Source organism: Penicillium concentricum (genome assembly GCF_028827145.1).
Source record: "Penicillium concentricum strain IBT 3081 chromosome Unknown utg000001l_segment0_segment0, whole genome shotgun sequence".
Lineage (NCBI taxonomy): Eukaryota > Fungi > Ascomycota > Eurotiomycetes > Eurotiales > Aspergillaceae > Penicillium > Penicillium concentricum.
In genome coordinates, this window is record NW_026622754.1 from 3,502,707 (window position 1) to 3,516,733 (window position 14,027).

Genomic DNA, 14,027 nt, shown 5'->3' on the forward strand with positions numbered 1-14,027 from the left:
GGGCTTCAGCGGGGTAAGTGAGATAATGTGCTTGTGGCTGCATGTCTCCAATGCATTTGTGATTGATAATATGGATTCAGCCACCTCTCATCTCTACAAGTGTCCTAATATTAAGAAAACTAGTTCATTTGTAACAAATAGAGAATCTCGGGTGCATTGCCCAGAAGAAGTAGAAGGTGGGAGCCCTGGCTGGAGCCAATATATGATGAGTCATGCACCCCTCCACCTCCAGACCATTAGGCAACCGAATATCATCACATCTTCATACTAATTACACAATGGGGAAATTCACCGTCAAATCTCTAGACCATCTGGTCCTAACAGTCCGCAATATTCCCAAAACTGTGGCATTCTATACGACTTACCTCGGCATGCGACATGAAATATTTACACCAGTTAACCAATCTATTCAGAGGTAACCCCTCTACTTATATAATCTTAATGGCTAAAAGGTATTGACGATAATAGACATGCCCTCATCTTTGGCTCTCAGAAAATAAATCTCCACCAATCGGGCAAAGAATTCGAACCCAAGGCCCAGGACGTTATGCCAGGAAGTGCCGATTTATGCTTTTTGACCGACGAAAATGTGGAAGAGGTCTTGAAAGTATTCCAGGATGCCAGAATGGAAGTATGAACACCCAGTCTTATCTCGCATATGGTGTAGAGACTAATCTTTACAGATTTTGGAAGGCGCCAAGGTTGTAGAAAGAACTGGGGCTGTTGGGAAGATTCGCAGTGTATATGTGAGAGATCCTGATGGGAATCTTATCGAGTGAGCTGTTTTCCTTTATTCCTGGAGTACCAAATTGACTAATACCAGCTGCAGAGTGTCGAACTATGCTTGATGAACCCATCTGGAACCTCCAGTCACGGATATTTCCTCTCGTTTTTTTGATCCTATACTTTTCCATGCTCATATGAGAAGAGTAGGACAAATTCTGATCATATCAATCGCGAACAATCCCAAAAAATATGCACGGAGTTTGTCCTGCTCTTTGGGCGACGCAAAAGACTGAACAATCATATTGACAATACTCTCACCATACACCAGGCGAATCCCACTGTCTCGGATATCATCTAACTCGTCTTGTGTCGCAAAGGTGTAATATCCACTCGTTTCAGCCTTCTATGGTGTCTTGGATAGTTTCTTTCCCCTGGTAAGTTTATCGATTGCATCTGCCGCTACTCCCACCACCCATACTATTCACCATCACCCATGTAATGCAGCGTTGACTTATCATAATCGATGGCGTCGAACATACTACTGGCTAGTAAATAAGATCCTGAAGTAATATAATGTAGTTTATTAGAGCTGTATTTACTGGACCCACCCCTAAGGCCTTGGTGGGGGTAAGCCTGAAGTGTGGAAAATTGAGTAATCTTCGAAGAGACAGGACACAGCATTCATTAATAACAGAGTGTCAGATCCTTTTAAATTGATACAGGCAACTGGATCAGATCTTAGCCCTCATTGTTGATCCGGTTTTCATTAGGCGAGCAGCTACCAGCACCAACGCGCCCAGAAAGAAGGTCAAACCGCCCCAGACCTGCGCTCCAATGTAGCCGTCGGCCCTAGCAATGAGAGCTCCACCAAGGGGTGGACCAGTCAGACAGGCAAAGCTCACCACCGTAAAGCCCATGCCGATGCGGACTCCGGTTTTGCTTAGGTCGGGCGTAAGACTAGAGAGTGTTGATGGCCAGAGGCCCTGCACACCATTGGAAAATATGCCATAGAGCACAGCAAAAACGTACAGGCCTGCCGTCGAATGAACAGCAGCCCAGCAAAACATCATCAAACTAGCACCTAGGGTCAATGGAATGATGGTATTGAGGGGTCCAAACTTGAAATCGGCCAAATAAGCAGGGATGAGACGACCGACGATTCCTGCCCCATTGGTTACAATGATCAAATTGGTCGACTCCGAGTAACTCAGACCGAGAACGCTGCGGCCAAATGCACCAATGTAATAGAAGGCGAAATATAAACCCCAGAAGTTCAGAAACATGCCCAAACAGAAAAGCACGTAGGTCGGTTCCCTGAACGCCGCCCATTCAATGAGGGGACCAGCTCTACGCGGGGGTAGTCGAGTCTGCAACAGAAGCATGGCAGGGATACTCGTAGCGAGCATAACAAATCCCAACACCCTAACCGTCCAACCAAATCCGATCGTCGGCATGAGAGCCTTCACCAAGCCGGGAAGAAGCATGCCCCCAGTCCCACTCCCAACCAGACAAAACGCCAGGGCAAACACTCTCCGTCCAGAGAAATAAGTAGCAACTAGTCCCATCACAGGGCAGAACTGCAGACCACTTCCAAGGCCTGTGCAGACTCCCTGAGCGAGGAAGAGCTGCCAATATCGCGTTGAGAGCGAAGTCATGAACACCCCGAGAAGCTGCAGAAGGATTCCCGCATAAAAGACCGGGCGGAAGAAGCCAGCATCCAGGGCTCGGCCAGAGAATGTCCCGACAAAGAAAATTAGGAAAATCTGAACGGATCCAACCCATGAAATCGCTGATGGTGAAACGCCAAGCGTCGATTGGTAGTAGGCCTGGAACACGCCGAAGCTGGCAATGTACCCCCAGGTGTTAAACGCCACTAGATGGCCCATCGCAGCTTGCGTCCATGCTTTCGCTCCTCCGTCGGGCGGGGGTTCAATGAGCGAAGACTGTCGGTCGTGTGAAGACTCGGGGTCTTCATTCTTCTCCGTCATGGTGGTTTGAGGTGCAATATGATATGAATCATCCGATTCGGGATAATGATTAATTGGGATGATTCAGACTCTTTGTGTTCCACTGGGGTGTTCTTGAAGGGGAAAATACAACCTTGGAATGACTCAAAGTGTCACATCTAAGAAGCAATTGCGATAACCCGTTTTACCCGCTATACCCGCTATACCCACCGTTCTTTTGACGGGCTATATGTATACTAATATTCCAGGGTAAATTTAAGGTCCATTATTCTATGCATCTAGACATCTTTAGAGCTCCATTTTACATGCCAAGCACCGACCGATCCACAGGCTCCGTTATTTTGTTTACCTAGTCCGGCTGTCTGTGGCTGCCCATGGTACTTTTGTTCTATCCATTCGACTCGGGTTCCTGACCTTGCATATGGGCATTTTCCCTGTGTTGTGAGTTGGGACTTGACGGAATAAAATGACCTTGGAGTATTCAGATACATCAGCTTCGGGACATTTCAGATGAAACTGACAGCATTCTTGATCATCTCAATTCGGCGGCGCGTTTTAACAGTGCTTGATCGCCCTTCGCATCGTTATCATCTCCGCGAGGTGGTTATTGATAATTTCATTACAGATATTCTCGTGAGGCTCTGCTGCAAGTCATCGACTCGGTGATAAATGATCACCGTCAGCAAATTATCGACCACGAAAGAAGGGTCTGAAGCATATCAGTTCTACTGTTTGCTATGCCTTGAAATCGTCATGTTTAAAGCTAACCAGATGTCACATCGACTGGGCATTCTGCTATATTGACTTGGTTTTATTCTTTAATCTTTATAATTCACTGTATGTTCTGGGCAAGCGTCTTCTAGGACTTTATATCTTGTATACCGTAGACATCAGATATACTATAGCAGGATCGTATTAGGTGCTTACAGAACCACATAATTACGAAAACCCACCCTTCTACCTGACCAATTAGCGAATATCAAACATTCTCCATAAAAGGTTGGTGGGTTTTACTCCGCCCGTGTTATGCGGAATGTCAATATCAATATCAATGACGACATCGTGGATCAGTCCTGAACAGATAGGGCCACTGCCCTCTCGCGTAAACAAATGGTTCGTATAAAGTATCTGAAAGGGTGAATCATGATCCCTGCGACCTCCAGGGAATAGTGCAAATATCGCCGAATCCCAAATAATGCTTCGGATTTGCCCAAGTCATCTCCAGGATATCTCCCTTGATATGGCTTGGAAAAATGAAATCTCGACAATAATGAGAATGATTCTAATTTGAAATTTCTTGCTCACCTACAGTTTTGGGGATTCGATTGTTTCCATATCAAGCTCAATCTCAGTATCTAACCGTTCAGGATAATTGTTCCGTGATAGTTCCCTTTCCTGGGGACCGAACTAGCTCAGGTACGCGCACTTCCATTCTGTAAATTCCTCATTTCGGTTTCGGTTTTTTTTTTTTTTTTTTTTGAAAAAAAAAGAAAAAAGAAAATGGCACGCGATGATGATACTTTTATCTGTGACTTACTTCTCATGGTGAAATTTGATACCTTATGTTTCAAGACGGGTCTCTGAGTGTGCCAATTTTACCTTGTGTTTTGCAACTTGCATCTAAAATGTGACCATGCTAACTCAAGTAAAGTCTCTAGTTATCTCGGAAATAGGCTTGATTCTTTTAATGCTGTCATATTTGCGACCAAATTTCCCAACTGGTTGTAGGCGTCTGGTACACCAGGTTGGCCCCATCTTTGCTACCTGGGTAGATAGCTTCAATGAAAAAAAATTAGATTTCTGCTATAATCACTGTACAAAGTAACTAAGTTAATAATTAAACTAATTGCTGATTAAACTGCTGATCAATGAATTACTTATTTCCGCAATTCCGCGATATCATCGGCCGAAATTGCCCCTAGCTACGGATTAGCAATCGAGTGATAAGCAAGCCCTGGAGACCTCGGGAGCCTTCAGGTCGGCATATATAATCGACTGATCCACACAGAATCAAACTATACAACTCACTGAACCTCCCAAAATGACAAACCGTCTGCAATTCCCCCTACACGCCATCGCCCGCGCACTATCCAGAACCAGTCCAACACGCCTGGTATCCACCCGCCAAGCCCATCTATATCGAACCCAAACACAAACACATCGTTCATTCTCTTCAACCCCAGCAAACATGTCCGGCCTAATCGATCTAGCCAAGAACAGGCGCACGATCTACAAGCTCGGCAAGAAAAGTCCAGTCCCAGACTCCAAGATCGAGGAGCTTGTCAATGCCGCCATCCTGCATGTTCCCAGTGCATTCAATACCCAGTCTACACGCCTAGTCGTGCTCCTACACGATCAGCACGATAGACTGTGGGATATTGCCACCGAGGCCTTCGAGAGCCTTGTTAAGGGGGGTAAGATTTCACAAGAGATGTGGGAGAAGCAGACGTTACCCAAGTTACTTGGGTTTAAGGGAGCGTATGGAACGGTACGTAGTTTATTTTTCCCTCGCGGGTTTAGTTTTCTCTTGAACCTCGAGGTATCCAGTCCATAGCTAATCAATACCCAGGTCCTCTTCTACGAAGATCCAGCACACATCAAACCCATGCAGGAAAAGTTCGCTACATACAAGGATAATTTCCTGCCGTGGGCGGACCACTCCAATGCTATGCATCAGTACTTCCGTATGTCCATTTCCCCTCCTTCTTTGTGTGTCGCTTCTTTGCTCGATCTAACGGTTACCAGTCTGGACGGGCCTTGAAGCGCTCGGCTTCGGTGCAAACTTGCAGCACTATAGCCCGCTCATAGACGCTGGTGTTGCCAAACAGTGGGATCTGCCCAGTGAATGGCGGAATGTTGCTCAACTAGTATTTGGGAGTCCTGAAGATAATGCTGGGGAGAAGGTGCAGAAGCCTGTTGAGGAGAGGGTTAAGATTTTTGGGAAGTTGTAGGTAGATATAGATATAGATGAGGGAGGAAGCGTGCTGTAAATTCTGGTATATATTAGAGCAGCTATGTTTCAAAGAAGCCACAAAGCCTTGAGGACTTGGGAGAAAGTATGCTTTCTCATCTAGTGATTCATTTTTTTACGGCAGTACAATATATTTGAGCCTGCTTCTGTTGATAACCTAGTACCCGTTTCGATTCTACTTAGATTTATTTTTGCTCCGTCGAAAGATTCCAAAAAAGATAAACTCGAGAATGTTATAAAGAAAGTGAGATATCCATGTAAACATATACATAGAAAGGTTTTAGGGTAATGAATGGCTCCTAAGGACTACCGAATAAAATGCAGGATAGAGAGTGAAATAAAGAACTATGCTCAGGTACCTGATTATTATGAGAGAGATGGTAGGTGATATATTTATGTTCTTAACAAGTTTGGTATCATATATAAGGCATACGAATTAGTCTCTTTAATACTAAATATCCCGAGTTAGACTTACAGTAAGCTATTTTCCTTATGATACCGTCCCTTTGTGCCAGGGGTATCTGAGTTATTATCCGGTACACAGCTTGTGCTGATAGACCGAATGACCGGACTTGAACGTTACGTAATTCCGAACAACAGGGCTCCTAGGCAGAGCTCCTCCCATCATCCACATTTCTCTCTCTTGTTCTCTTTTTCTGCGAAGTGGGATAATTTCTATTCACATCTTTCGGCAATGCCTCGGCCCAAAGTCGACCCAAGGTTCCGCAAGCGAACCGCCAAGGCGTGTGTTTACTGTCGCATGACAAAACAGAAGTGCGATGGGTTAGCTCCATGTGAACAGTGTGTGAGACGCAATCGCTCGACAAGTTGCGCCTACTCGCCGCATGAGCAGTCATTTGGTCATCGTCGCAACCGCCCGGGGCGTATGCGCCGTACTCCTGAGACTGTACCACAAGCGATTAGGGAAATGGAAGTATCAGCTGCGATATCAGATTCCCTACCGGAGGTACATGGGACAGAACGGTGTACGCAGTCACACGGTAGAAGCGCATCTACAAATGAACCAGAGGTTACAGTACCTGGATTATCACATGTCCTATATGACAATAAGGGGAAAGTCGGTAGGTACATTGGTTCTTCTGTTTTTCAATAGAACTTGGTATGTATGTACGCAAAGCCCATTGATAACTGATAACGGTGGCCATTGCGTAGTATACCTTGGGAACTGTGCAGCCCTGTCTTTTCTTCAGAATATCCAAGAGTTGATCGAAACTGAGACTGGATACGCTTCTATTGCAGCAGATGTCGCGGGTCTTTCGGTGATTGAAGAGCTGCCCCCAGTACCGCCTGATAACTTGACGGCTTACAATATCGGCAACACGGAAGAATTGGAGCGTCTTATTCGGGTCTACTTCATATCGGTACAATTCTTTTTTGGTCATTAATATTGAGTGGGCGAGGAATATCTGACCATCAACCAGACATGTGGTATAGTTGATCTTTTCGAAAGATCTCATATCGAGGGTCTGTTACATCGCTGGATCAACGGCCTCATTCCCATGAAAAGTGGATCTGCGGCGGTTCTATATCTGGTCATAGCCTGTGGGGCACAGATAAGCTCCTCGAATATGCTTGACAACCTTCGAGCACAATCTTTCTACCACCATGGTCGACAGATAGCCTTACTTGAGCTGACCAACTACCCCAGTGTCGAGACTGTGCAAGCATTCGTTTTGATTAGCATCTTCATGTTAGGATGCTCTAGGCGAAATGGTGCTTCGTTGAACCTTGGAATTGCCATTGGTGCTGCAAAATCTCTCGGATACCATCAGTCCGATGCAAATTCAGCCTACGATGATAATGAACGCCGGCAGAGGTATGTGGATTTTCACTCTGGGAGCATTATATCACCGAGAAATTAGAATTCTGAGAACGTGCAGAGCCCAGATCTGGAAAACCTTGCGCTATCACGACTTGTTCTTCTCTGCAATGATGGGCCGAAGCTCCTCTACTTCTGATACGAGTTTTAACATCGACGAAGCACACTCTTGTGCCCCCATTGAGGATGAATGTGATCAAAGCCTATCTATGACAGAGTCGGCGCGTGCATTCCTCGTCATGGAACACATAATTAACGACGTGTATACGAAAAGAACAGTGTCACTAGGCTTACTGCAGTCTCTTGCTCGGGAGTTACAGGAAAAGTGCTCCATACTGCCGAAGTCGTTACGAAAATCTTCTAGACCTACAGTTCATGGGAGAATTTGTCAATCAATCCAACAACGCAATCTTCGAAACGCTCACGTCACTTGTTCATACTACTTTTCCATGATGCTACTCACCAGACCATTCTTGATTACTACCTTGAGGGCGAAGACACCCTCTAGGTCTTCAAGAAACCCACGCGCAAGAACAGCCAATAACGGGAGTAATAGTGATATTTCCTCGGAAATCGCCCAGGGTGCAACAACTTGTATTGATTCAGCCACGTATACTATACAGCTCTTGCATGAATTGCTCACAGCCAACATGCTGTTCAATAACATGCCATTTTTCATGTCAGTTACATAGCCTTCATGGCTCCCTTAAACCAAAGTTTGCATCTCAAGGGAGTTTCCAATTATTGACGCGGCTTTAGTGCGTGGGTTTTTGTCGCTGTGCTCGTCTTGAGCTCGGCCCATTTTGGCCAACTAGATCCCCAGAAATCGATATCACGAACCCTGCGCCAAGCCGACGACATCCTCGCTTGCTTTGCAGTGAACAGTCCGCAAGCCAGGCGGTATCGCCTGATTTTGAAGAAACTTTCAACAGCTGCAGAACGCCAGAACCAGACAAAGTCACAGTCTCGTGTTGTTCATATGCCACGATTATTCCATTTGGACTCTGACGGCTCTGGAGGTGGTCCACTCCCCGGAGATTCCATTATCCCCGAACATGGGGAACAAAACGCAAGCAGACATGGCTGTGCTTTGGGAGGGGAAGCAACAGAAGGCGGAGATGCGGCTCAGCCTAAAACATGCAACTGCTGTGGAATTACCCCAAGCGGACGAGCAGCGGATCCTGCTGGTAGATCCGAAGCCTACCACAACTCTGCCTCATTCTCACAATCTGTCTTTCATTCCGGAGATATCTTGAATGCTTCTGGTTCCGACCTGGGCGGACCCCCAATGACAACTACGAACGAATCGCTTGGATACGGATCCCTGTTCCAGTTTGAAGGCGATGCGTCTATTTGGGATTTTACCTGGGCCGGTTCGCTTTAGTCAGACATATTTTCTACCAACATTGTAGAGAATAGAAGAAACAGGTTACAGCAAAGGCTTGTATTGTCCAACAACACTAACCTATCATATCCGGGATCACAACTTGGTATCTGACTTTCAACAGCTCATCATCCTAAATTTTTCATAAAGAGTTAAAATGATATACATTCCTTGGTGCTTTAAATACTGAGCGGCTGCGGCATCCCCGGCTTTGCATCATAGCTAATCCTTCCCGCGGGCAAGAAAAACAAGGCTACTAGTGCACCACCCCTCACTTCTGGATAGTGATGCGTGCCCGGGCCAGGGCTAGTCCAGCCCTCGCCCTGCCAACCGCTCATGCCCATCAGCTCGGCGCCGGGGCTGAGCTGGACAACACAATTGATCTCACCATAGGGATGGGCATGGTACTGGCCACGGTATTCATCGATGCTCTCCATGTAAACGGTCGTGATGCTAAAGTAACGATTCTTGGAGCTCGGCCAAGAGACCTTGGAACGGCGGTACTTGGGGCCATCTAGCTCGTCTATCGCTACCCAACCCTCATCGTTGGCGAGCCCGGTCTTGATGAGCTCGCAGAACCCGTCGTAGTAGCGGTTGCCGCGGCCATAGTCGGCATTTAGACGAGTCTCAAGGTCTTTTCCGGGGGTGCTGAGCGAGCGATGTCAGAGGGTGGCACGGGAAACAAAGATAATTAATGGGAGAGATACTCACAGGCTTTCGACCTCAGCGAAAAACTCGCCTGCAAGGTCGATGAGACGTTGCTGATTAGGATGAGTTGACCTGGTCTGGGCATCGACAGACATTTTGGAGATGTAGTTAGAAGTATAGGGAATGGGAAAGGCGATGCGTGAAAAACACCGGTTAATCAAGTGCTGCGGCGAAGTGAGTCCAGCGTAGATGAGAAGATTTAATAGTAAATGATATGAGAAGAGAGCCCAAGACAAAAAGTCACAGTAAGCTTCATCGATATGGGACTTGTTATTGGTGCAACTTGTACTACCCAGGGCACCATCCGGTGCAGCATCCGGTGCAGCATCCGATGTATCACCCGTGTCCTGATTTGTTTACTAGTACAGTGAATTGCAACAATGCCAACTAGAACACAATTAGATCGTGTTTCTTCCTAATTGGCCTGGGCATGTCCTTTACTGCCTTACTCTCTCGCTCTTCTCCCCCGCTCATACCCAATATACGAACATATCCGAACATCACATAAAGTAACACTCACCAATTTCTGCTACGATGGAAATATTGCTCACGGCTTTATGTCTAATACATGGCATACAGATAGGAAGAGGGTAATATAATACGATCGACGGCCGACTTGGCCTCGGATATCACTGTACTCTCTTAATCCATCTCTTTATAAGCCTCTTCATCCCACATCTCTTCCAACTGCGCTCTTCTCCTATCTATCTTGTGTTGGGCGGTCTCTATTTGTTTTGTTATACATCCCCCCCCCGGGCAAAATGTTGTCATCCATCGTCGCTGCGCCTCCCCTCGTCGTCACCCCAATAGTGTGTCTGGCTCTTCTTCTAGTCTACTATCTCGGCGCGTACCTCTTCCAAAATAAGGGCTTGTCAGACATTCCCGCAGCCTCACCATGGGCTGCCTTAACTAGATTATGGCTGGTGCGCGAAGCGAGATTCGGTCGACGCTATCTCACTGTCGACAAGGCGCACAAGAAGCATGGCGACATGGTCCGTATCCAGCCCAACCATGTCTCGATAGCCAATGTCGACGCCATCAACGCCATCTACGGTCATGGTAATGGATTTCTCAAGAGGCAAGAGGTCCACTGTCGCGCCGTTTGTCCCGGGCCCTATGATTAACATCCACATAGTGACTTCTACGACGCCTTCGTCGCCGTCTCGCGCGGTCTCTTCAGCACCCGGGATCGCGCTGACCACACGCGTAAGCGCAAGATTGTCTCGCACACATTCGCGGCCAAGAGCGTCATGCAGTTTGAGCAGTACATGCACCAGAACCTGAACGAGCTCCTGCGCCAGTGGGATTTCATCTGCGAGCGAACTCCTGCGAACGCCAAATTTGCACGCTTTGATTGCCTTCCCTGGTTTGCCTATCTCACCTTCGACACCATCGGAGACCTTGCCTTCGGCGCTCCGTTCGGCATGTTGAAGAACGGCACAGACACGGTCGAATACATGGACTATCCCGGCGGTCCTTCCAAATACATGCGTGCCGTCGACGCGCTGAGTAGGCGTGGCGAAGCCTTTGCTGTGCTGGGATGCCTGCCATTGTTGAAGACCATCGGCCATCTCCTGCCCGACCCGTTCCTGCGACATGGCGTCCGCTCTGGGGAACAGGTTGCAGGGATCGCCATTGCGCGGGTCAACGAACGCCTTGTGTCGACAGCAACAAATGACAATAAGCGATTGGATATCCTGGCACGCTTAATGGAGGGCAAAGATGTGAACGGCCAGCCGTTAGGTCGAGAGGAACTCACCGCGGAGGCATTGACCCAGCTCATTGCCGGTAGTGATACTACCTCAAATACTCTTACGGGGTAGCTTCTCCCGTCTCTTCTCCCACATCGAGTCTAGACAGACAAATCTAATATTTATAGTGTCTTCTATTGGCTTCTGAGAACTCCCGGGGTTCTTCAAAAGCTCCAGGCCGAGCTTGACACTGTTATCCCCTCCCCAACTGACCAGGTTTATTTCCAGTCTGTCAAGGACCTCCCATAGTACGACTTCCTTCTTCCCCCGTAAATAAATAAGACAGAGAACTAACGACATCTCACAGTCTTAAGGCCTGCATGAATGAAGGCATGCGTATCCACTCCACGTCAGCTCTCGGTCTCCCTCGCGTTATCCCTTTTAATGGCCCCGCTGTAGATATCTGCGGTCACAAGTTCGAGCCCGGCACCGTGTTGTCGGTACCCAGTTACACAATCCATCGCCTCGAGAGCATCTGGGGCGCTGACAGCAACCAATACCGACCGGAGCGCTGGGAAAGTTTAACATTAGATCAAAAGAAGGCCTTTGTGCCGTTCGGTCACGGACCTCGGTCCTGTGTAGGACGCAATGTTGCGGAGATGGAGATGACGCTCGCGCTGGCGAGCTTGGCCCGGCGCTACGACTTTGAGCTCTACCAGGACAAGTTTGACACGTGGGAGGGGTTCTTGCGAAAGGGGTTTCACTGCGAGGTGGGAATTCGCAGGAGAATGACATAACCTCTGGAGGTAGATGGAGTAAGCCAAGGAGGTTAGCGCATATCCATATATTGTACATAGAGTCACAGAGTAGCAGAGTGCGATGTGGTGTTCAAATAAAGTAAACATGATTAAATTAAAAGAAAAGAGCTATATTCAGCAGCAGGAAACTTCGTTAGCTCATTAAGACTACATAGAGTAAGAACCCATATATTTATAGTACTAAGAATCTCCAGCTCTACGACTGCCCCTTCGCTTGTAGACCACATACATTCTAGGTATAGGTATCGTTTATATACATCCCAGGTTAAACCTAGAAAAGTCGCTTTCACAAATTCAGCCTCTTACCACTTTCTCTATGCCGTCTAAACTTGTATGTATATGTAGACTTGAAATCTATAAGTTCTGGATTATTAGATTGTTAACCCGGGGGGTACATTGGGCGTTGGGCAGCGCATTGGGCCGGGTACCTTGGCACTTCCACATACCCCCTGGGAGGTTAAATGTAACAAAAGTAACCGCTGATCCTCCGCTATCGCTATTCCTGCCAAGCAGTCTGAAGCAAGATCTAAAGATTGTGAATTCAATGCAGCAGAGTGGCGAGGTAGAACGTCTGCCGGAGGGGCCCCTTAGTGGCGGACCACCTGCTGGAACGTCTCAAGTCGGTGAATCCATCTTAATCAAGAGAGAGAACCAGTTAAATCCCGTTCTGGATTCTTTGTTCAATGCTCCGCTGGACAGATCAGGAACTCCCGGCATGGCAATTCGCGCTCTAAAATCCATCGACCTGGATGATATCATCTTTCGGCTCCTAAATACACATTCGACCAAGCGCAGTAAGACGGTGTGTCTTGAGAATACCGAGATCACCGCCATCTGTGGACTATCCCGTGAGCTCCTCCTTTCTGAGCCAGCACTTTTAAAGTTGCCCGCCCCCGTTAAGATAGTCGGCGATATTCACGGTCAATATATCGATCTGATCCGAGTTTTTGAAACGTGCGGGTTTCCACCAGAATCGGAGTATCTTTTCCTCGGTAACTATGTAGATCGAGGGAAGCAAAGCCTAGAGACCATCCTCTTACTGCTATGCTATAAACTCAAGTACCCGGAGAATGTCTTCCTACTTCGCGGCAACCACGAGTGCGTCAGCGTTGGTAGAGTGGGCAGCCTATGCTTCTATGACGAGTGCAAGTGGCGTTGCAATGTTAAGATGTGGAAGATTTTCATCGACACGTTCAACTGCCTCCCTATAGCGGCGATCGTATCCGACAAGATATTCTGCGTTCACGGTGGACTGTCTCCTAGTTTGTTACATATGGACGATATTCGCGGTATCGCTCGACCTACTGATATACCTGATCATGGGTTGCTGAACGATCTTCTATGGAGTGACCCAACAGGTGTGGACGTGGAAGAAGACTGGATACCTAATGAACGTGGTGTGAGCTTTTGCTTTGGTAAAAATGTCACTAAGGAATTTTTGGACCGACACGGCTTTGATCTGGTGTGCCGGTCCCATATGATGGTCAAGGATGGGTATGAGTTCTCCCAGGATCGGACCCTAGTGACCATTTTCTCAGCTCCGAATGTGAGTTAGACTTCCTAACATGTTAAACAATTGCTGATATTCCCTAGTATTGCGGCGAGTTCGACAACTGGGGCGCTATTATGTCCGTCTCGAAAGAGCTCCTCTATACTTTCGACTTGATGAAGCCCCTGGATCGGGCCGAGTTAAAGAATCGCATGAAGGAGGGTCGAATAACGTGAGACATGTTAAACAGATCTGTAAGTCTTGTATCCTTGTCTCGTATCAAGTAATCATGTGCAACAATGCCGGGGGTCCCAGCATCTACCCTTCAGTTACTGACGAATGACATAGACTGAAGTACCTTCAGCCCAATCATATTAGATAGGATAAATTTGGATACCTCTATTCTTAGCTTAGTGAATTGACCATGTCGTCC

General features: G+C 47.3%; 7 protein-coding genes across 7 annotated transcripts; 5 read left to right on the forward strand and 2 right to left on the reverse strand.

Annotated features, from left to right (window-relative positions):
• Positions 1-278: 278 nt before the first annotated feature.
• Positions 279-779, forward strand: N7517_001320 (VOC family protein; the record flags this gene model as incomplete). The annotated part of the gene is made up of 3 exons (XM_056719050.1): positions 279-415; positions 469-631; positions 684-779. 3 exons carry the CDS (start codon positions 279-281, stop codon positions 777-779), a joined length of 396 nt encoding a protein of 131 aa, XP_056583185.1.
• Positions 780-1,457: 678 nt separating this feature from the next.
• On the reverse strand, positions 1,458-2,714 carry N7517_001321 (Major facilitator superfamily domain general substrate transporter; the record flags this gene model as incomplete). Its single annotated transcript, XM_056719051.1, has 1 exon — positions 1,458-2,714. One exon carries the CDS (start codon positions 2,712-2,714, stop codon positions 1,458-1,460), a length of 1,257 nt encoding a protein of 418 aa, XP_056583186.1.
• A 2,020-nt stretch (positions 2,715-4,734) lies between these two features.
• N7517_001322 (nitroreductase family protein) lies at positions 4,735-5,644 on the forward strand (the record flags this gene model as incomplete). The annotated part of the gene is made up of 3 exons (XM_056719052.1): positions 4,735-5,181; positions 5,263-5,377; positions 5,439-5,644. The coding sequence occupies 3 exons, from the start codon at positions 4,735-4,737 to the stop codon at positions 5,642-5,644; spliced, it is 768 nt and encodes a 255-aa protein (XP_056583187.1).
• A 714-nt stretch (positions 5,645-6,358) lies between these two features.
• Positions 6,359-8,888, forward strand: N7517_001323 (uncharacterized protein; the record flags this gene model as incomplete). Its single annotated transcript, XM_056719053.1, has 5 exons — positions 6,359-6,631; positions 6,876-7,046; positions 7,107-7,501; positions 7,566-7,766; positions 8,264-8,888. 5 exons carry the CDS (start codon positions 6,359-6,361, stop codon positions 8,886-8,888), a joined length of 1,665 nt encoding a protein of 554 aa, XP_056583188.1.
• Positions 8,889-9,067: 179 nt separating this feature from the next.
• N7517_001324 (DUF4863 family protein) lies at positions 9,068-9,691 on the reverse strand (the record flags this gene model as incomplete). The annotated part of the gene is made up of 2 exons (XM_056719054.1): positions 9,068-9,536; positions 9,600-9,691. The coding sequence occupies 2 exons, from the start codon at positions 9,689-9,691 to the stop codon at positions 9,068-9,070; spliced, it is 561 nt and encodes a 186-aa protein (XP_056583189.1).
• Positions 9,692-10,357: 666 nt separating this feature from the next.
• N7517_001325 (cytochrome P450) lies at positions 10,358-12,084 on the forward strand (the record flags this gene model as incomplete). The annotated part of the gene is given in 5 exon segments (XM_056719055.1): positions 10,358-10,655; positions 10,675-10,696; positions 10,732-11,415; positions 11,476-11,595; positions 11,655-12,084. The coding sequence occupies 5 exon segments, from the start codon at positions 10,358-10,360 to the stop codon at positions 12,082-12,084; spliced, it is 1,554 nt and encodes a 517-aa protein (XP_056583190.1).
• A 496-nt stretch (positions 12,085-12,580) lies between these two features.
• N7517_001326 (Serine/threonine-specific protein phosphatase/bis(5-nucleosyl)-tetraphosphatase) lies at positions 12,581-13,830 on the forward strand (the record flags this gene model as incomplete). The annotated part of the gene is made up of 2 exons (XM_056719056.1): positions 12,581-13,651; positions 13,699-13,830. Coding segments are annotated over 2 exons (1,203 nt in total), but the record flags the coding sequence as incomplete, so codon positions are not given.
• Positions 13,831-14,027: the final 197 nt, after the last annotated feature.